Source organism: Neopsephotus bourkii, unplaced genomic scaffold, assembly GCF_033783945.1.
Source record: "Neopsephotus bourkii isolate Nb327-2 ecotype Australia unplaced genomic scaffold, CSIRO-AGI_Nbou_v1 NB_1346, whole genome shotgun sequence".
NCBI lineage: Eukaryota > Metazoa > Chordata > Aves > Psittaciformes > Psittacidae > Neopsephotus > Neopsephotus bourkii.
The window spans coordinates 82,622-103,129 of NW_026901826.1; the positions used below are offsets into that span (position 1 = coordinate 82,622).

Sequence of the window (20,508 nt, forward strand, 5' to 3'; positions counted from 1 at the left end):
CTCTTCTGCCACCAGCCTCCTCTTGGGAACCAGGTGAGCTGGAGCCCCCATTCTCACCCACTCCTCCTATGGGGCAGGGTGCAGCCTGCAAGGACATCTCAGCTGATAGCTGCTCCTTGGTGCTGTGTTAGTGCTCTGGGATGGTGGCAGTGGGAGAGGGCCGAGCAGAGACGGTCTGTCATGCAGAGAGTCTGGGGATGGGCTGGGGTGGCTCTTTGGCTGCAGACTGGGGCTAGGATGCTCTGTGAAGGTCTGGCAGGGCTCAGGCAAAGGATCCCTCGTTCCCCTGCACAGCCCCAGCTCCCCACACGAGAGGTGCCTTGTGCTCCCTTGGGTGTCTCTGCAGGCTGTTCCTCACGGGTCCCTGTGCTCTGCTCCCTCCCTGCCCTCTCTCCAGGTGAAGCTGCAGCCCCGAGCCATGTCCTGCCCTGAGAAGTGCCAGACGTGCGAGCCCTGCCAGCCCTGCCGGCCCTGCCAGCCCTGCGGCCCGACCCCGCTGGCCAACAGCTGCAATGAGTGCTGTGTCAGGCAGTGCCAGAGCTCCACCGTCGTCATCCAGCCCTCCCCCGTGGTGGTGACCCTGCCCGGCCCCATCCTCAGCTCCTCCCCTCAGAACACCGTTGTGGGCTCCTCCACCTCCGCTGCCGTTGGCAGCATCCTCAGCTGTGAGGGAGTGCCCATCAACTCCGGGGGCTTCGACCTCTCCTGCATCACCAACCGCTACTGCGGCACCAGCTGCAGACCCTGCTAAAGCCACCGGTGCCAGCCCAGCCAAGGAGCCCCGCGACCCCAGCAGATGACGCCCGCCTGAACGACGGAGACTGCGGCCGTGCCTTGGAGAGGGGCTGAGCGTGCCCCCCTCCTCCTGCAAAGGGAGTCAGCCCCGGGCAAGGGGCCAGCCTGGGTTCCCTGCAAACATGGCCACTGCCTCGCATTCCCTTCCTCCACTCTGTGCTTTCCCTCCTTTGCCTTTCTCGCTTTCTGCTCCCTGCAGCCTTGATGCTGCTTAGGGGGGACCTGCCCAGCCCCATCCATCCCTGGGCACTGACTCCCGGCTGCCCATTGAGATCCTTTCACTGTGACCTCCTCTCCAGACTTCTTGCCTCCCTCTTCGGACTCATTAAACTCTGTTGCATCGCAGCCTCTGGCTCTGTGTGCTCCTTGGCTCTCTAAAGCTGTGCAGAAGAAACGAGATCTGCCCCGAGGAAACAAACGTGTTTGCAAGTGGAGCCTGCCCCATTGCAGGGGGACAGGAGGGCAGGACACGCTGCTGTGGCCTCCTTCAGACAGTGCCCCTCAGAGCTGAGATCGACCCCTGTGGCTCCCCCACAGCCCCTGGCTGCGAGCCCTTCCCTCGCTGCAGCTCTGCCCGGAGATGTTCCCCTTGTGCTCCCAGCAGGGCAGCGTTGAGAGGGAATGGGCCGGAGAGAGCGGCCCCGAAGGACGGGTGCCTGGGCAAAGAGAGGCAGATGGAGGAGGGCTGGGATGCCCGAGGGAGCGAGGGCTTCTTCTGTGTCACTGGTTCTGATGTGGGAGCTGTGCCCGCAGGGTCAGGAAGAGCAGCAGGAAGCAAGGCACCAGCACAGGGCATCCCCTTCACAGCCTCCTGCCCGCCAGGCTCCTGGGCTTGAACTCGCCCATGTGAGGCTGTGCCAGGAGCGATGCTGGGCTCGGCTCTGCCCATGGCTGGGACCTGCACCTGGTGCCCGGGTCCACGAGTGCAAAGAGCACCTGAGATCAGTGCCCGCGGTCCTCTGAGGGAAACAGCAGCAGGAGCAAGGGAGAGCTGCGGGTGGCCCAGAGAGAAAGCAGGGAGAGCCCATGGGAATGACAAACCCTGCTGGCACTTCTCATTGCAGGAACTGGGGCAGCACCCAGAGGAGCGTGGCTGGCTCCCAGAGCCACCCTGCTGCTGCCTGCTTCTGCTTCCCCAGCAGGACAGGAGGAGAAAGTCAGGTGAAAAGGTCGTGGGCTGAGATACAGGCAGAGGGATTATTGCCAACTGCATCGGGTGCCACGGACTTGACTTGGGGAAGGTTCCTTTCATGAGCTGACAGTGAGAAACAGCTCCGGGTGCTGAGAAACGGGCAAAACCCCTTCAAACGCCTTCGCCCCATCCCTCCTCGTTCTCACACACTCAACTCCCTCCTCCATTCCCGGCTCCACCTTTCCGCACCCAGCGGGATGGGGACGGGGCGCTCGTGGCACAGGTTTCTATGTGTGTGAAGAGGGATTTGCCTGATGTGCCCATGACAAAGCACAGGGTTGGCTTGGTTCACCCTCAGTCACAATTCCCGGCCTTCCCAGCCGCAGCCGGGAGCTCCTCAGACTGCTCCTGATGGGGGATAGGGAAGTCCTGGTGCTGGATCCCCACCGGAGTTGGCCTCAAAGCTCTGAGCCTGCCCCTGAGACCCAGGGAGCCTGTCCTGCATCTCAGAGCACATCAGCACCTGCAGCCCTGTCCCTGCGGTTCAATCCCTGTTTGGTGCAAGGGCTCAGAGCCCTCCTCACTCAGCACCAGGCAGAGGAGCTGCAGAGGGCATCTGGCGATGGCCTGGCCATGAGGAGCCTGCGTCCCATCCCAGTCACCAGCATCCCTGCATCAGACGGGGACTGCTTGAGGGTCCGGGTCTGCATGGATGGGGAGGCTTTCATGGGGCTTCTCCTGTACCCGAGGCAAGAAATGGAGGCTGCAGAGGGCAGAGGCTGCGTTTTGGTGCCCTGGGCACCTCTGCCGTGTCCTGTCCATGGGGCTCCTCGCGCACGTGGACAGAAGCAGCAGAGCGGGGCCCATTTCCCACAGTGTGGCCACAAGCAAGCCCACAGGAATGAGCCAGGAGCACATCCCCTGCCTGCACGGGATGCACCAGCCCTTGATGGGAGGCTTCTGCTGCGCTCACGTGGTTCTGCCTGGAAACCCTTGGGCTCCTCATCCCGGCACTGACAGAAGCCTTCCTATGGCAAAGCACATGAGCCAGGAAATTAAAAGGCAGCAGTGCCGGAAACCGGGACACGGCCCCTGCCATTACCTGGGAGGGTTTGCATTTGCCATGGGCTTGCCAGGAAATTCCTGCTGCCACAAAGGTGCCTGTGGGCCTGAGGCACTGCAGGGCCACTATAAAAGGCAGCCCAGGTCTCTGCTCCTCATCCACTTCTCTCGCCTCCTTCTGCTGGGAATCAGGTGAGTGCGAAGCCTCTTGTGCTGCTGCTTCCAGAGCAGGTCGTTCCTCCCCGTGTGTCTGAGCTGAGCGGGGCTGTGGTAGCGCAGGGCTGGGAGCTGCTTGTGGTGGGAGAGGGAAGGGGAGAGAAGGGCTTGTGCAGAGAGAGGCTGGGACTGAGCTGAGCTGGCTGCTGGGCTTGGAGGTGCTCAGCGTGTGCTGGGCCGGGAGGTGCCTTGGCTTGCCCAGGCTTGGGTGCAGAGCTGCTGCTCCCGTGTCCCATCCTCTGCTTGCCCCTGCCCTGTGTCCAGGTGAAGCTCCAGCATCCAGACATGTCCTGCTGCAACCCGTGCGTGCCCTGCCAGCCCTGCGGCCCGACCCCGCTGGCCAACAGCTGCAATGAGTGCTGTGTCAGGCAGTGCCAGAGCTCCACCGTCGTCATTGAGCCTTCCCCCGTGGTGGTGACCCTGCCCGGCCCCATCCTCAGCTCCTTCCCTCAGAACACCGTTGTGGGCTCCTCCACCTCCGCTGCCGTTGGCAGCATCCTCAGCTGTGAGGGAGTGCCCATCAACTCCGGGGGCTTCGACCTCTCCTGCATCACCAACCGCTACTGCGGCACCAGGTGCAGACCCTGCTAAAGCTGCTGCCAGCATCCTCGGGCAAGGACCTCCACCACCTCCCACCATGGATCTGGACAGGAGATAGAGCTTCGCGGCGCTGTTTCCTTCTCCCACTCTCCTCTCCATTCCTTTCCTGTCTCCACCTCCTGCACCAGCCCAGTGGGGACCTCTTGGCCTCCCTCCCTCCCTGTGAGGGACAGGCAGGCGGACACCCTGCAGGAGCTGCACCGCATCTTGGTGCCTGCCCCTGGTGCTCCCTGGGAGCCACCTCCTTTTCTTCTTTACCCTCATTAAAGTTGTGCTGCATCCAAGCCTGGGTCTCCGAGTCCTCCTTCCTTCCATGGGAACTCTTCCCCTCTGCTCAGGGGAAAAGGTGCCTTCCTGGAGACAATTTATGTTGGTTCAATGATGACTTTTCCTCATTCCCAGAGGAAGAGAGGGTAGGACTCACTGCACTGGGTTACCTCCTGTGCTGTGTCCCTTGGAGCTGAGGAAGACATCCCTGACTGCTGCACAGCAAATGACCATCAGTCCTTGCAGCCTTGCTCTATCCCTTCCCATATGGGCCTGGAGCGCTGGCCCTGGAGCACCTTCAAGAAGAGGATGGCTCCAAAGTGTGGCAGGAGTAAGGATAAGGAGATGCTAATACCTGGGGCCAGCTTCACCTCTGCCTTCTCCTCCATTGCATCGCCTGGTGTAGGGTCCATGGCTAGCACACAGAGGCACAGGGAGATGGGACCTCACACAGTCCTTCAGAGCCAGACATGCAGGGCTGAGGTAGTTCATGAGTGAGTGCCGGTCCCAGTCCCAAAGTGGAGTCCCCACTGCCTGTGAATACAACAGATCATGGTTGTGCATCTGAGCCTGTTTGCAAAGAAACCAAACATGAAACCACTTCTTTTTAAAGGCAAAAGCTAACAGCAGCAGGTCAGATGGGTCTGTTTGACCAGAAGCAGTCAGGAACTATCAGAGATGACAAGAAGAAGAGTTCCCAGAGGATGTCAGCATCATACAGAGGGAGTTGAAAGGACAGAAACAGAGGGATGAAGAGCAGGCTGATGAGGGAAGGTGGGATGAAAGCAGATGCAGGGAAGGACAGGAGGACAGCCCAGGGCAGAGAGGTCTCTGAAGAAGCCGGAGGTCAAAGCAGACTTTAGGGAGCTGTGGGGCCACCCCATGCGCAGCTTGATAGGCACAGCTCAAGCCCCAGTAGAGTGCTGAAACCTGCTGGTTTTCACTGGGCACCCCTCTCTCAGTGGCAGGGATGCAGCCTGTTCCAATACAACGCTACAGCTACCGGTGGTGAGAGCAGCTTCAGGCACTTACCCTAACCCTTCCACACACTCTGGCACCCAGGGACTAAAGCCTTTGGTCCTATCAACATTCCCATCCTTAGCCAAATACAGAGAGAAGCAGGGCAGTAGTAAAGGATATTTGTTTGTTAGTCCCATAGGCTCGCCTTGAGTTTCCCAAATCCTTATGTTCATCCCATTTTCCCCTTCTTATCAGTTGCAAAGGCCAGGTGGCCTTTCCCCAAAGCTATGCCTGCTCATCAATTTGCTCTGGGAGACTTTTAGGCTTGGTTATTGTTACCCCTTCTCCATCAAGCTTGTGGGTTTGGTTACTGCATCCCCCTTTCTGTATTATCCTAACTATAGACCATGCTGCCTGACCCCATCCAACCTGTCCTCACACATGGCTGGTCAAGGACTGCAGGACTGGAAGGAGCTTGGCTTTCCCTGCCAACTGCACTGAAAACAACCCCATAGGAGTGCCCCACAACAGTGCCTCCAGCCTGCAAGGGAACCCTGCAGCACTTTGGATCCATGCTATGACAGCAATGACATAATCCTGCCCTGGGAATTCCTGGCATTCTCATCACCCCTCGAAGCAAATATCCATAGGGGAGCGAACATGGTATAAACATGGGAATTAAAAGATAATAGGGCAGGAATCTCAAACACAAGTCATGCCATTAGCTGGCATGTATTGCAAGGATGAGCCTTCCAGGAAATTATTGCTTCCATAAAGGATTTCTCTAGGCCTGGAGCAGTGCAGGACCAGGACCGTTCTTAACTCATCTACTTCACTCCTTGTGGAACAGGAGAGTTCGAACCTGTGGCCTCTTCCTTCAGGATGTGGTCTTGCCTGAATGAACATCTCAGCTCAGTGCTGTGATGAGGCATGGGGCTGCCTGTAATGAAAGTGGGAAGTGGAGAAAAGCTCTGGTATGAAGGGATCCTGAGGGTTCCATGACGTGGATTCTGAGCTCCGGACTAGACAGAAGCCTTCTTGGGCCTGGATGCTCTTTGCAGGGTCCTTGAGATCCGAAGGCAAGGAATTAGATGCTCTTTGCTCTATAGCCCCTGCCTCCTCTCACAGTGGGTACCAACCCATCCTCTCTCAAGGGACACATCCTGCTGTGACCAGTGTAGAGAGCCCTGCTGCCCACCAGCTCCAATGAGCCTTGTATGATGCAGTGCCAGCGCTGTGTGGTTGTCATTGAGCCAGCCCCATCCTCAGCTCCTTCCCAGAGAAACCCATTGTGGACTCTTTGTGCATTGGGAGGCCACAGCACTTCACCAAGGAGCCTTTTGCCTTGCTGGGGATGGCTTGTGAGGGCTCTGTGCTGCCTGAGCACTGCCAATCCAGCTCTGCAGTGCCTGTAGGTTCCTACCTGCCTATCTAGGGTCCTAGCTGCCTATGTAGGTGCATGGCTCCCCATGAGCCTGGCAGCTCACAAGCTGGTTTGACCAAGCAAGTGCTTTAACTGCTGGGCAATGGGAGGAGAAAGGCTCCCTGGGGCAGAGGTTGGGATCCCAGGCATCCCCTGGAGTGTTTAAGTCCAACTTTCGGGCTCAGGTTTGGAGAAGGCTTTGTCCTGGCAGGAGCTGGTGGCACACGGGGTCAGGCAGGGCACTTGAGTGCCAGTGCTGGAGGGGGAAGAGGGCATTGGTGATGCTCTGGCACAACTGGAGCTATCTGCTGCAGAAAGCACTTGGCAAAGGATGGGAGATGTGTGGTGAGCAATGGGGGTGGAAGACAAGACTCTACCCATCCCTTTCCCAAAGGCTGAGGAGGTTTGTGTGCGGGAAAGGAGCAAGTTGATGGTTGCTGACCCTATAGGAGCCAGGGACATCTCCCTCAGTGTCACCCTTCCCTTCCTCCGGGAATGCCATGCATCTCCTTTGTGCCTGCAAGATCCCCCCAAAGCGATGCTGCTCTCTCCGGCAGCTGGGGATTGCATCCAGAGACAGAAGGAGCACACAGAAGCCAAGGCTGGGATGCAGCAGAACTTTAATGAGTTGTAAGAGGGAAAGGAGCTCCTCTGAGCAGGGCCATGGTGCAGGGAACACCAGGGGACCTTGGAGTCTATGTCCCTTGGCCAGGCTGGACTTTGCACCAGGTGTCTGCCTGGCCTGAGAGGAAGAGGGGCAGCAGATCTCACCTCTGATGGGGCTTAGCAGGTCATTGCAGCCCAGGGAGCAGAAGACAACAGAGAAAAGGGGGAGAGGAAGAAGAGGGAGAGAACAGGTAAGTTACAAAGGGCCACGTTTCCAGGCATGCCTCTTGCTGCCTTCGTTTGCAGGTGGAGCCATGGATGCTCAGTGCCGCTGAGAGCAATGGCCGGGATGTCCGTGCTCAGTCCATTACCATCTCCTGGGTTCCTGGTGTCCTTCAGTGGGGCACCTGCAGCAGCTTTAGCAGGGTCTGCAGCTGGTGCCGCAGTAGCGGTTGGTGATGCAGGAGAGGTCGAAGCCCCCGGAGTTGATGGGCACTCCCTCACAGCTGAGGATGCTGCCAACGGCAGCGGAGGTGGAGGAGCCCACAACGGTGTTCTGAGGGAAGGAGCTGAGGATGGGGCCGGGCAGGGTCACCACCACGGGGGAAGGCTCAATGACGACGGTGGAGCTCTGGCACTGCCTGACACAGCACTCATTGCAGCTGTTGGCCAGCGGGGTCGGGCCGCAGGGCTGGCAGGGCACGCACGGGTTGCAGCAGGACATGTCTGGATGCTGGAGCTTCACCTGGACACAGGGCAGGGGCAAGCAGAGGATGGGACACGGGAGCAGCAGCTCTGCACCCAAGCCTGGGCAAGCCAAGGCACCTCCCGGCCCAGCACACGCTGAGCACCTCCAAGCCCAGCAGCCAGCTCAGCTCAGTCCCAGCCTCTCTCTGCACAAGCCCTTCTCTCCCCTTCCCTCTCCCAGCACAAGCAGCTCCCAGCCCTGCGCTACCACAGCCCCGCTCAGCTCAGACACACGGGGAGGAACGACCTGCTCTGGAAGCAGCAGCAGCCTTTCCATCACCAAGAACCAGCCCCAGGGGAGCTCTTTCCAAGCCAAGAGCCCAAGAGTCCGCTCAGCCCTAACCCAGCCCCTCTCCACACCAAACCTTCTCCCCACTTCCATTCCCAGGACAGGACACCCCAACTCACTTGCTGCTGAAGGAGAAGAAGCTGAGAGGAGCGGATGAGAGAGTCAAGAGCTGCGATGGTTTTTATACTGGTCCTGCACTGCCTCGGGTCTGGAGGATGCCGCTCTGGAAGCGGTAATTTTCTGAGAAGCCCATCTGAAATGCAAAGCATCCCAGGTAATGATACAGGTTCTGGCTCCGTTTCCTGCGTGCCTGCCTTTTCATTTCCTGGTTTGGCCATCCCCACCTCCCCTTGAAGGCTCCTTTTCAGTCCTGGAATGGAGCCCCAGGGATTTCAGGGGCAGGAGCGGAGCATTGGTGAGGGCCGGATGGAGGGACAGGATGCACTGCTCCAGTCTGCCTTGGAGGATGCTGGCTGGGAGGTGCCAATGGAGCTGTCGTTGGGACCCCTTGGCAGTGTGGGCACCCCATGGTGCTCCTCTCTGTATGCACGGGGTGGTGCAGATCGTGGTGCTCCTGTCTGACATCCAGCATCTCCATGGAGGGTGGCTGCGCCCCTGCAGCCAGGCAGGGGTTCTCTATGCCTGGGGAGGTGGGAGAGGAGGGAAGCCTCCATTCGCTCCCTGCAAGAACCTGAACACAGACATGAGCTCTGTGTGTGAGTCCTGCTGCGGGCTCGGGGTCCTGGGCTGTGCGGAGATGCTGTGGTCCCTCCTGCTCTTCAGATGAGGGATCTGCCTGCTAAGCAGGAGCCCGTGTGGGGCTTTCTGCACCACCCAGTGCCTGTGATTCTTCATCTTGGCTTTCCAATAGCAGGAAGAAAGCAGAGTCCAGACTCCAGTGGGAGACCTCCATTAAACAGAGCCCTTTTGGTCTCAGGGTGGGCTTTGGGGGTGAGCAGCAGCGCAGGGCCATGGGGGGGTACCCAGGCAGGGTGGCTCTGTCCATCCCTCGCCCCTGCAGCTCCGTTTGCTCTGCCTGGTGGCAGCTTCCCCCTCTGGTGCTTGGGAGCTGAGCTTGTGCTGGAGAGGCAGCGGTTGTCTTGGGGGGTCCTGAATCATTCCCACATCCCTGCTCCTGTTCCCAGTCAGCCCCGTTCCCAAGCTAGGGAATCACCTCTCAGCTGTCAGGGGAGAAGCTGAACGCGTGAACGTTTGTCTGGGGTCCTGCAGCCCTCCAAGCGATCGCCCCTCCAAGGCTGCACACCCACAGCGGGGTTTGTTGGGGTGGGATAATGGAGGTTCCATCCCGGTTCCATCCCGGTTCCATCCCGGTTCCATCCCGGTTCCATCACCGCTCCCTCCCACTGCCGCCGCTCGACGCTCCCTGGGCGCGGCGGATGCCTTATTTGCATAGCCACACCCCTCGCCGTGGCGCACTCCTTATATGGCGCATGGCCACGCCCAACCCACCCTAGCCCCGCCCCTACGGGGACTACGTATCCGCTGTCCTGCATCGCCACCTGCAGGCGGAACTGGGGAGCGCCCCCTCCCCGGTCCCCAACACCCACCCCAGGCCCCGGTCCCCCATCCCCATCCCGGGCAGTGCACAGTGACACAGGGATAACGGGGGCTCCGGCACACCGGGGGGCACCCCACATCCCTGCTGGCCACCCCACAGCAGCCTGCCAGCCCCATGGAGCCCCATGGCCATGCTGACCCCATGGCTGTGAGAGCCCAGGAGGAGCCGGGGGGGCTCAGGGGGGGTGGGAGGAGCTGGTCCCTGGAGACCTTGGAGACGGGTTCTGCACCTCAAAAATCAGCTGAGAGGGGGCGAGGGGAGTGGAGGGACAAAGGGATGCAAACAGGGATGGAGGGATGTGGGAAAGGATGCAGGGGTGGATGGAGGGACAAAGGGATGCACAGAGGGATGCAAAGAGCAATGGGTGGGAAAAGGGTCTTGGCTTTATTCAACAACATTCACCCCCTCAATGAGGCCATAGACACATTACCAGCATCCCAAGGCTGTGAATGGGGTGGGAGAGGGGGGTGGTTTGGGGAGCAGGACCCCCTCTGCCCCTCTCTCACAGGGAGATGCCCATCAGGTTCACTGGGCGCCCATTGTAACGCTTGGAGATGTCGGCTTCAATCTGCAAGACAGAGGCAGAGAGGGATGAATGGCTGTGGGGGACAAAGGGGGGGCCCTATTGGGTCTCCTTTCCTCACCAGCTTCTGCAGCTCCTTGGTCCTCTCCATCAGCCGGTCCAGCTTGGGCTCCAGTGCCCCCTGCTCCGCCAGTGCCTCCCGCCTCTTCTGGCCCATCAGCTCCTTCTTGGCCAGCAGCAGCTCCGCCTGCTTCAGCTTCTGCCGCAGGAGCTCACTGACACGGTCCACGTACCTGCAGGGGACAGCAGGACCCCATCAGCCCCAGCCCCACCATAGGACACCTCCCACAGAGCCCTATGGCCCCATCGAGGACCTGGGCGAGGCGAGGATCATGAAGAGATGCTGCATGCTGCGGGTGCAGAGCTGGCCCAGCAGAGCCCGCGTGGTGGCCAGCAGCGAGCTCACATGGGCACTGGTTTGGCCTTGGAGCACAGCGGGGGCCAGTTGGAACTGGGTCATGGCCACGATGTCGGCCTCTTCCTCCATCTCCTCCAGGCGCTGGGACAGGAACAGCTCCAGCTGTGGGGACAGGGGTTGTGGGGGGAACACTGCACTATGGGATCGTGATGCTCCTTACCCAGCTCCTGCAGCATCCTCACCTCCATGAGCTCGTCGATGAACTGGCTCCGGGTATCGGTGTGTTCCAGCAGCGTCAGGGCATCGGAGCCGCAGGCAACCCCCTCGGGCACTGGGGATGAGCAGCTCCATGGCTCAGACACCCCACACCCCAGCTTGTCCCATACAGCATCACCCCATAGCACTGTTTAGTGGGGTCAGGGGCCTGTATGGGGAGTGAAGGCAGGGGGGCAGCTATAGGACAAGGAGGGGTGGGTTTAAACTGAAACAGGGGAAGTTCAGGTTGGATACAAGGCAGAAGCTCTTCCCTGTGAGGGTGCTGAGGCGCTGGCACAGGGTGCCCAGAGAAGCTGGGGCTGCCCCATCCCTGGCAGTGTTCAAGACACAGGGGCTTGGAGCAAGCTGCTCCAGTGGAAGGGTCCCTGCCTGTGGAGCTGGATGAGCTTTAAGGTCCCTTCAACCCAAACCACCCTGGGATCCTGTTACTTGGACCCTCCATGTCCCTTTGCAGCCACACTCACCCTCAGTGCCAGCCTCCAGCACCGTGATCTGCACCTCCTGGCTCTCCCCGTCTCCCCAGTCAATGCCATCATCCTGCTGCAAGACAAGCACTGTGTGAGGTGGGGGAGCCAGGGACACCCCAATTCCCCATCCCAGCCCTGGAGCAGGGCCAGACCCCAGGAGCACAAATCACACCTGAGGCCCGGGCTCTACGGTGATGCCCCAGTCGATCCCATCGGCAGCGGCACCATCACCCACCGCAGCCGGCTCCAGGGTGAAGTCTCCCCAGTCGATCTATGGGGAGAAGGATAAGAAAGCCCCTGAGACCCCAATGGGGGCAGAGCGGATGGGGCTCTCCCCACAGCCCCCCAGGGACGCACCGAGTCCTCCTTGGGCTGCTCCGGCTCCTCCTGCAGCTCCGGGCGCTCCACACGCAGCGGCCGCAGCCCCGTCCTCCACTCGTACACGGTGGCGTTGCCTCTGCTCCCCACGAACCGCAGCAGGGGCAGCACCCGCTCTGCAGGGCTGGCGGCCCCCATTGGGGGACATCAGTGCCCAGCACCCCCAAAACCCCACCGGGGGACCCTCAGGGTGAGCCCCATGGGGAAGGTGTCCCTGCACCCCCAAACCCACCTCTCGCACACGAACTCCACGCAGGCCTGGTACAGCTCGATGGCCTCGGCGAGCGCGCTGGCTCCTGCCCCGACCTCACATAGCAGTGATGGCAGGTCCTTCACCAAGGCCAGCAGCTCCTGGCGCACGTTGTCACCCTGGGGACAGAGCGACCCAAGCGTCCCTGTGCTGCCTTCCCCCTCTCCTTGCATGGGGCTGAGCATTTAGATTGGATCTAAGGAGGGAATTCTTTCCTGTTAGGGTGGTGAGGCATTGGAATGGGGTGCCCAGGGAGGTTGTGAATGCTCCATCCCTGGCAGTGTGCAAGGCCAGGTTGGATGAAGCCTTGGTTGCCATGGTTTAGAGTGAGGTGTCCCTGCCCATGGCAGGGGGTTGGAACTTGATCATCTTAAGGTCCTTCCCAACCCAAACCATTCTATGATTGCGGGGTCACCCTCAGCTCCACAGGGACCCCCTGAGGAGCGGGGTCACTCACAGTGATGCCATACTGCTTGCAGGAGGAGCAGAAGCGTTCCCGCAGCTCCGCTGCTCCCAGCTGGCATTCCTCCTCGCGGCGCACAAAGTCCTGCTGCGCCTGCTGGCACCGGCCGATCTGCTTCCGCAGCGATGGGATCTCGTAGCTGATGCTGCGCACCAGGAGGCTGGCGAGCTCAGCTGTATGGCAGGGAATGGGGGAAAACAGGGGTGAGAACCAGGGCCAGACACCCAGGAGGTGCTCAGGGTGCTGCAGCCACCTCGGCTGCTTTCCCAGCCACGCATGGCACTTGGCAGCCCAGCGCATCCTGCCCCTATCCCCTGCGCACCCCATCTTCATCCCAGTTTGGAGACTGAAAGCCACCCATTGACCCCCTCCAAAGGGTTCCCTCTGGAGCTGCCTCACCCAGGTAGGTGTTCTCCTTCTCATAGAGGGCCACGATCTCCTGCCAGTCCTGAGGAGGAAGGAGAAGGTGAGGATGAGTGAACCCCATCACCCCAGGCCCCCATGGTCCACGCTCACCTTCATGCGCTGCGATGAGTAGCGCCCAAAGAGGTTCTTGGTGGAAGCCTCAGTGCCCTTGAGGATCTCCACGATCCGCAGGCAGTGGAAGTAGTGCAGGTCTGGGATGGATGGAGGGAGGGATGCGGTCACTGGGGTCTCTGTCAGGGGGGGTACCCCCCCCTATTCCCAGACCGTACTCACAGGCCCCATTCAGCAGCTCCTTTATCTCCTGGTTCTCCGGCATGTCCTGCATGGCCGCATTGATCTTCTCACGGATGGCCAGGACCTGGCTCTGCCATTTGAGGTTGCAGTGCCTCCTGTCCACCAGCCAGTCTGCGGTGCAGGGGTCAGCACTGGAGGGGGGGGCACACTCCCAAGGCTCCCCAGTGCCCCATCCCCAACACAGGGGTAAAGCCTCGGGAAGGGCTGGGAGGGGAAAGGGGGGGATCACCCCAGCACGGTACCGAGGACACGAGTGACCGGAGCCCCCCGACCCCATCCCACCCTCCGGGGGGGCCCGTACCCAGCAGCTTCCCGGTCTGGATGTCGATGGGCACGTTCTGGTAGTCCTGGGGAGAGACCTGCGGGGGGGGCGGCGGATGGAGCGCGGCCGGGGATGGACCAGGGCCCCTTCCCCGTTGTCCCCGTCCTTGTCCCCGGTCCCGGTCCCGATCCCGATCCCCATCCCGATCCAGGTCCCTACCTGCATGATGCCACCGCTCCAGTTCCGCTGTCCCCCTCCACTTCACTCCTCGCCTCAGCCAATCCCTGCCCACGCCGCCGTGTATTTCATCCAATCAAAACGCGCTGCGTCTAAAGGACCCCGCCCCGTTGGAACAATCAGAAGGGAGCGGCATAGATACAGAGCCGCGTTCCGGCGTCCCGGTTGGCTGGGATCGGGAGGGGGAGGAGGCGGCGCTGACCAATCGGGAGGGGAGGGAGGCAGCAGGCCGCGCGCGCGTGCGCAGTGCAGCGCATCCCTGTGGTTGATCCCGGGGCAGACCCTATGGGAATCCCCGGGTGCCCCCAGCGCAGATCCCGCATCCCTCAGGGACCCCAGCACAGAGCCGGGATCCCCATGGGGTCCCCATCTGCTCCTCAGGGGATCCTGGGTCCCTTGAGGATCCCCAGGGGATGATCCAAAGCAGATCCCAGAGACCTCTGGGTCCCCCAGCACAGAGTCTGGATACCTGGGAGGCTCCCAAGCAGGTCACAGGTCCTATAGGGATCCCCAGATACCCGCAGAGGGTGCCCCAGATCCCTCTGGGATCCACAGATGCCCTTCCTGGGTCCCTTGCGGATGCCTTTGCATGGAGGGACCCAGAGCAGATCCCAGATCCCTCCGGGATCCCCAGATGCCCTTCATGGGATCCTGGGTCCCTTGGGGATTCCTTTGCAGGGAGGGACCCAGAGCAGATCCCGGATCCTTTAAGGATCCCCAGCCACCCCTCAGGGGATCCCACGTCCCTTGGGGATCCCTTTGCAGCAGACGTGGGGAGAACCTGAAGCAGATCCCACATCCCTCAGGGATGCTCTTGGTGCTGTTCCCACCGGGAGCAGCCACCCTAGGATGCCCACGGGTCCCCGAGGGGGGGATCCCTGTGTGTGTCCCTATGGGATGTGCGGGGGGGTGCGGACAGCGGGAGGAGGCAGGAACCGGTCTGGCAGCCGCTGGTTCGGGCTGATCCCACCGAGCCCGCTCCCGCCTCATGCCCTTAACCCCCGGTTGCCCGCAGCGCTCCGTGTGCCCGCCTCACACCGGCCCTCGGGGCAGGGGCAACCGGTACCACGGGCAGCGCCGGCCCCGGGTTCCCCCGTCATGAATATTCAGGCCTGGCCCGGCCCCCGCTGTTTGCTCACGCAGGAGGGGTTGGGTCGCGGGTTCACCTTGACCGGCAGCCAACGGGGCAGCGGCAGGTACAGATCCCAACCGGAGCCACCCCGGCACCCCCGGAGCCGGGCGGCTGCAGCGCACACCGGGAGCTGCAGGTACCAGGGGATGGGGTGTCCATGGTGGGGAGCGGGATGGGGCAATGCCCAGCGCATGGGTTGGTGACAGATCCCACCCGGCTCTGGCAGGATGGGGCATGGAGCTGACGGGGGGACACACACAGCACATGAGCCCCCCTTGGAGGCACCGGTGTCCAACTGGGGTGGTGGTCGCAGTCTTGGTGTCCTTGTCCCCTTATCCCAGCACCTGAAAGCGATGCCAAAGGCACCATCCGGGAGGAGCTGAGGGCCATGGGGTCACGGAGCCAGGGATGGGGCGCTAGGAATCCCCTTCCTGCAGGGGATCCCGTTTGGATTCTATGCTTGGGAGCCGCCTCCCCTGGTCCCTGCCCTGGAGCCACACTTGGCACTGGAGCCTTCCTGGATTGCTGGAGCCTTCCGGGATGCAGCCAGGGCCGGGCATGGGGCAGGGACCCCAGCACCTCCACAGCTCCCACCTGCTTCCCAGTTCCTGTTTGCTCACTGGGCTCCCTCCCTATCCACTCCCATGGTTGATCCAGCAGCTCCCAGTGGAGCTCGGCAATGCCCAAATCCCAGGAGCATCCCTCCCGGCACCTCCTGCCCTGTGTCCCCTATGAGCACAACCAGCGGGAGAACCGCCTTTGGCAAACACAGCCCAAACCAGCAACCTGTATCCCTCATTCATCCCGCTCCTTGGCTTGGGAATGCCAAGGGACACCCGGAGCAGGATTCCATCCCCTATCCCCATCCCAGGGCGCAGCGGCGATGGCCGAGAGCCACGGCTGGTGGAAGCTGACGTTCCTGCGCAAGCGGCAAGCGGCACCCACGGTGCTGTACGAGAGCCCCGACAGCCTCGGGGCCGGTACCGGTACCGGTGCCGGTGACAGCCAGGAAGGGCCGGGCCCGGAGGGGCCGCCAGGGTTGGCGGTGAGGCTGGAGAAGCTGGTGGATAAGAGCAGCAAGGGCAAACACGTCAAGGTCTCCAACTCGGGGCGCTTCAAGGAGAAGAAGAAAGTGAGGGCGACGCTGGCCGAGCACCCCAACCTCCGTGCCGGTGGTGGTGAACAGGAGGAGAAGTGACCCCGATCATCATCACCTCCCAGTGCCAGCCCATGGTGATTGGGAAGGGGAAATGAGCGGTGTTGAGTGATGGGACAAGCCAAGACCCTGGGTCATTGCAGCCAGAGGGAGAACTGGGAATCAGAGCCAGGCTCCTGGACTGGAGGAGACCCCCGAGCACTGACTGGTTTGTACTGGGATGAGGATGCTCACCCTCGTTGCTTGCTATGGAGCACCGGAGTCATCGCACACCCGGTTCTACCACGGCTCCGATACCATTCCCGATCCCCTCCTACCCATCCCTCCATGGGGACCACCCGGCTCACCCCCAAACCCAATGGGCTGTGTGGCCAAGGGCAGAGCCAGTGATGCAGAGCCGTGTCCTTACCAGGATCACCCCCAAAACGAGGGATGTGACACAGAGGGAACAACCCCATGGGGTGCTCCAGGCTTCCCAGGAGGAGCCGGATTCCTGATCACTCCCAGGAATCACTTCCTGGTCCTGGAAGCACCCAGAGCCAGGCCGGGGCTGTTGGAAGCTGGTATTTACCTGCTGGTAATAAACAGGGGGTGGAAGCAAAGCCCCCTTGTGGGGGGGACCTCAGGGGACCCCCATCCCCACCCTGGCAGAGCCAAAGGTGCCACCACCGGGAAGCCCTGACCCTGCAGAATGGGGGACATGGGGGTGCCCGTCCCTGGTGCTGCCACCCCTGGGTGCCCATCCCCGTGGTGCTGGGTGCGGCCGAGCCTGAAGTCAACAGCAGCAGCCACTTCCCAGCTATGACAAAAGCCGGATGGTGCCAAGTGCCGGAGTCCAACCCCCCCCCCCCCTCCCTCCATGGTTCACTCTGTTTGCTCTGCCCCAGCTCCCAGCCTGCTCTTTGTCCCCAGTGCATCTGGGATCCTGCCCCACACGGAAGGGAGGGAGAGCAGGGAGGTGTCAGTGCCCAGAGGCTCGGCTGCGCCCATCCCCGTGGTATCTGGGCTCCCCAGCGCTGGGATGGGTGGGAGACCCCATCTCCCCCTCCCTGTGCTCCTCCCTGGGTCATGAAGCTGCCGCCTTGTGTTGTCCCCACTGCCCCCTCTCACTGCCACCCACCCCAATGGGATCCCCATCTACGGGGCACGATCCTGCCCCGAGAGCCAGTGACTGGGACAGCAAACACGGAGCGGGGGAAGGCGAATGTGAGAGCAGGATGTGACCCAGGGGACCGAGGGCTGCAGCACCCCATGGGGCCGGGATCCCCCCGGCTGCACCAGCTCTGGAGAGCGCAGCCCAGCCCCATGTGGGTAAATATTAACCAGAGCCAGCACGCAGCGCTGCAATGATTGGGATTTATTATGTCCAAGCTTTGCCAAGCAGCTGGAGAGGGACGGGGGGGAAACAGGGAGAGGAACCCCAAGAATGGAGGGAGATGGGGTACGGTGGTGGCAATGCACAGCCACGAGCACGGGTGGCGTTAATGCCACCATTCAATAAGTTATTGCACAATTAAATCAGTTCTTGCACACTCACAGGGCTCTGAACAGTGGAGGGAGGGGGGGGGATCATTGAGGTTTGTCTTGGTCCATCCACAACCATGAACGTGCTGGGCATGGGGGCAGCTTCCGACCCTATTCCCAAGGGATAAACACAGACAACGCTCCCGATGGACAAGGGGACAGTGATGGCATCAGGGTGAGAAGCGTTCGAAGACCCAAGGGCCCTCGCCGCGGTGGCTCATGGCACCCAAGGGCTCGGAGCCGTCCCGCAGCCGCCGGAAGACGATGCGGTCGTGCAGGCGGTTGGTCTGCCCCTGCCAGAACTCCACCATATCCGGGTGCAGGATGTAACCCCCCCTGGAACACCACCACGGGGCTCAATGGGGGGCACTGGGGACCAGCGCCGCGCCGCAGCCCCCCCAGTACTCACCAGTATGGTGGCTTTGGCACTGGCGCATCCCGGTACTGCTCCTCCAGCTCCGCATTCCTCTTCCTTAGGTACTGCAGGGGATTTGGGTGAGTGGGATGGAAGCACCGGAGCTCCCGGTGTTGTTCCATGGGGAAAAGGGTGGCTGCTCACCTCCCTGTCCGGGATAACGGTGCTCTGCCGGCTCACCACAGCCCCAATCTGGCTGCTCCTGGGACGGGAATGGAAGTACCGCTCCGATTCCTCCTCCGGCAGCCGCGTCACCAAGCCCTCGATCCGGACCTGTGCTGGGCATCGTCACCGCATCAATAGGGCCACATGGACCCCAACGGAGGAACTGCCCCCACCCTCCCAATAATGGGCACCCCCATCACGTCTCATAGCCCTTATCCAAGTGGGAGCCCCAAAATCCCACCCCAAGTGTGGAGCACCCATGTGCTGAAGACCGGACCTATGGGTGCTCCCTCTGCTCCCCATACCCCTGGGGGAACACAACTCACCTGCCGGTTGAGGGGCTCCCAGTAGAAGACCAGGGATGCAAATGGATTCGTATCCTGGGATGCGATGGGGAGAAGATGTGAGCAGCCAGAGGACCCCAAAGGTGCACGGTGCAGGACCCAGCCTGGGGCTGCTTCACCTCTCTGAGAGCCACAGCCCCAGTGTTCCCTCCCCTTGCATCCCCCATAGCTGCAGCCTCACCAGCTCCTTCCCCTTGCGGCTCTCGTGGTTGGTGAAGAAGCGGAAACCATCCTGCCCAAAGCCCTTCAGCAGCACCATGCGGGCCGAGGGCTTCCCGTCCCTGCAGAGGGGATCATAGAAACACCATGGAATGGGTTGGAAGGGAGCTTAAAGCTCATCCAGCTCCAGCCCCTGCCACGGGCAGGGACCCCTTCCACTGGAGCAGCTTGCTCCAAGCCCCTGTGTCCAACCTGGCCTTGAGCACTGCCAGGGATGGGGCAGCCACAGCTTCTCTGGGCACCCTGTGCCAGCGCCTCAGCACCCTCACAGGGAAGAGCTTCTGCCTAAGAGCTCAGCTCAGTCTCCCCTCGGGCAGGTTCAAGCCATTCCCCTTGGCCTGTCCCTACATCCCTTGTCCCAAGCCCCTCTCCAGGTTTCCTGCAGCCCCTTTAGGCACTGGAGCTGCTCTCAGGTCTCCCCTTCAGGAGCCTTCTCTTCTCCAGGCTGCCCCAGCCCAGCTCTCTCAGCCTGGCTCCAGCCCTCGCAGCATCCCCATGGCCTCACATCCTCCTCCCTCCATGACAGTGATGCTCCTCTTGAGGCTCTCACCTCTCCAACCATGTCCCAATGGGAAGGTCCGTGTCGTGCCCCCCCCCCTTCCCCATCCTCACCTGGTGCAGGTCGCCAGGCACATGGCATTGGGCTCCCCGATGTCCGGGCAGCTCGCGGCCTCCTCGAACCACGCTCGGAACTGCTCGATGGGGTCACGGGAGGCCAAGTGCTGCTCCTCGAAGGCCTGGGGACACCGGGGACACGGTGAAGGAGGGGGGGGCACAGCAGAGACAAGGGCATGGCCAAGGCATGGATCCCCCCCCACCCCGGGTGATCCATGCAGGGGATGGGGTGACCCCCGTTGCCCTGGAGCTGGGGTCACCCCAATACAGGAGCACAGTGAGCACGGGGGACGGACCGCATTCCCACGGTCACCACCAACACGTGTGTGGGTCACTGCAGGCCTCGGGCCAGCCCGGGGGGGGGGTCACGGCGGCCCCAGGTCACAGCCGGAGCAGGGACCCGTGGCCCCCCCCACACCCCGTTCGTGTCCCCCTCCACACCGTGTCCGCACCTCCTCGTCCCCCCGGTAGCTCTTCCGCAGCGGCCCCAGGTCCATCCCGGCCGATGGGCGCCGAGCGGAGCCCGGCGGAGCCAACCGGACCCCCCCCCGCGCTGCGGCTCCGCAATGGTCCCGTCCACGGCCGTGCCACTCCCCTCCTCACAGCCAATAGGAAGCGTCCTATGCAGTGACGAATGCGGAGCGCTTGGAGCCAATTGGAGGAGAAGGGGGCGGGACGAAGAGACCCGGAAGGAGTGCGAGGGTTGTAAACAGACACATGGAGGGGCTCTTAAAGGTACAGCGTCCCGCGGGGACGGGCGGGGGGAACCGGTCGGGATCGTGTCCTTGTGGTTGTAGAGGGGCTGCAGCTGGAGGATTCACCCTGCAGGCACCAACTGGGGCAGCCCCACGGTGGTAGAGCTCATGGCCACGTGTGCTGCTCGCTCCAGCAGCAGGGAATGGGATAAGGGCTGGTTGCGATGCCAGTGCTGGTGCCCCTCAGTGCCGCATGCAGATCCAGCAGTCCTGGGGGCAGAGGTGCTCCGCACATCCCGGCCTGTTTTCCTGTAAATCAGTTGATTTCCAGCGATATTTGGGATTCCTGTTAATAAACCCACTTGGTTTCTGGCCGAGGAAGCTCTTTGCTGCCCTGGTCCCACGCAGTGCCAGCTGAGGAGGGCAAGGACCCTGGTGGCAGACGCTGCACTCTGGTGACTGAGTTTATTTAGCAAGGCAAGCACCCGGCTGGCTCCCCATCTCCAGCTCATGGAGTGTAAGAGCTCTGTCACCTCCTGCAGGAAACAACCCTGGGCGGTTACAACTCCAAAA

At 61.7% G+C, this 20,508-nt stretch overlaps 6 protein-coding genes across 6 annotated transcripts; 3 read left to right on the forward strand and 3 right to left on the reverse strand.

Annotated features, from left to right (window-relative positions):
* Window positions 1-273: 273 nt before the first annotated feature.
* Window positions 274-994, forward strand: LOC133219313 (feather keratin Cos1-2-like). The gene has a single exon (XM_061366562.1). It carries the CDS (start codon window positions 419-421, stop codon window positions 749-751), a length of 333 nt encoding a protein of 110 aa, XP_061222546.1. The 5' UTR covers window positions 274-418; the 3' UTR covers window positions 752-994.
* Window positions 995-3,207: 2,213 nt separating this feature from the next.
* LOC133219255 (feather keratin Cos1-1/Cos1-3/Cos2-1) lies at window positions 3,208-4,055 on the forward strand. The gene has a single exon (XM_061366436.1). The coding sequence runs from the start codon at window positions 3,491-3,493 to the stop codon at window positions 3,794-3,796; it is 306 nt and encodes a 101-aa protein (XP_061222420.1). The 5' UTR covers window positions 3,208-3,490; the 3' UTR covers window positions 3,797-4,055.
* A 3,311-nt stretch (window positions 4,056-7,366) lies between these two features.
* LOC133219314 (feather keratin Cos1-1/Cos1-3/Cos2-1-like) lies at window positions 7,367-8,028 on the reverse strand. Its single transcript, XM_061366563.1, has one exon. The coding sequence runs from the start codon at window positions 7,783-7,785 to the stop codon at window positions 7,480-7,482; it is 306 nt and encodes a 101-aa protein (XP_061222547.1). The 5' UTR covers window positions 7,786-8,028; the 3' UTR covers window positions 7,367-7,479.
* A 2,011-nt stretch (window positions 8,029-10,039) lies between these two features.
* On the reverse strand, window positions 10,040-13,701 carry CDK5RAP3 (CDK5 regulatory subunit associated protein 3). Its single transcript, XM_061366437.1, has 14 exons — window positions 13,653-13,701; window positions 13,473-13,530; window positions 13,151-13,282; window positions 12,968-13,068; window positions 12,851-12,899; window positions 12,446-12,624; window positions 11,971-12,107; window positions 11,718-11,862; window positions 11,533-11,631; window positions 11,358-11,433; window positions 10,860-10,948; window positions 10,574-10,779; window positions 10,321-10,492; window positions 10,040-10,244 (listed from the first exon to the last, which is right to left on the reverse strand). The coding sequence occupies exons 1-14, from the start codon at window positions 13,656-13,658 to the stop codon at window positions 10,179-10,181; spliced, it is 1,515 nt and encodes a 504-aa protein (XP_061222421.1). The 5' UTR covers window positions 13,659-13,701; the 3' UTR covers window positions 10,040-10,178.
* Window positions 13,702-14,778: 1,077 nt separating this feature from the next.
* Window positions 14,779-16,285, forward strand: PRR15L (proline rich 15 like). The gene is made up of 2 exons (XM_061366564.1): window positions 14,779-14,938; window positions 15,674-16,285. Exon 2 carries the CDS (start codon window positions 15,686-15,688, stop codon window positions 15,998-16,000), a length of 315 nt encoding a protein of 104 aa, XP_061222548.1. The 5' UTR covers window positions 14,779-14,938; window positions 15,674-15,685; the 3' UTR covers window positions 16,001-16,285.
* Window positions 16,286-17,584: 1,299 nt separating this feature from the next.
* On the reverse strand, window positions 17,585-19,858 carry PNPO (pyridoxamine 5'-phosphate oxidase). Its single transcript, XM_061366566.1, has 7 exons — window positions 19,693-19,858; window positions 19,238-19,362; window positions 18,588-18,687; window positions 18,389-18,442; window positions 18,042-18,170; window positions 17,892-17,962; window positions 17,585-17,818 (listed from the first exon to the last, which is right to left on the reverse strand). The coding sequence occupies exons 1-7, from the start codon at window positions 19,735-19,737 to the stop codon at window positions 17,653-17,655; spliced, it is 690 nt and encodes a 229-aa protein (XP_061222550.1). The 5' UTR covers window positions 19,738-19,858; the 3' UTR covers window positions 17,585-17,652.
* Between the last annotated feature and the right edge of the window lie 650 nt (window positions 19,859-20,508).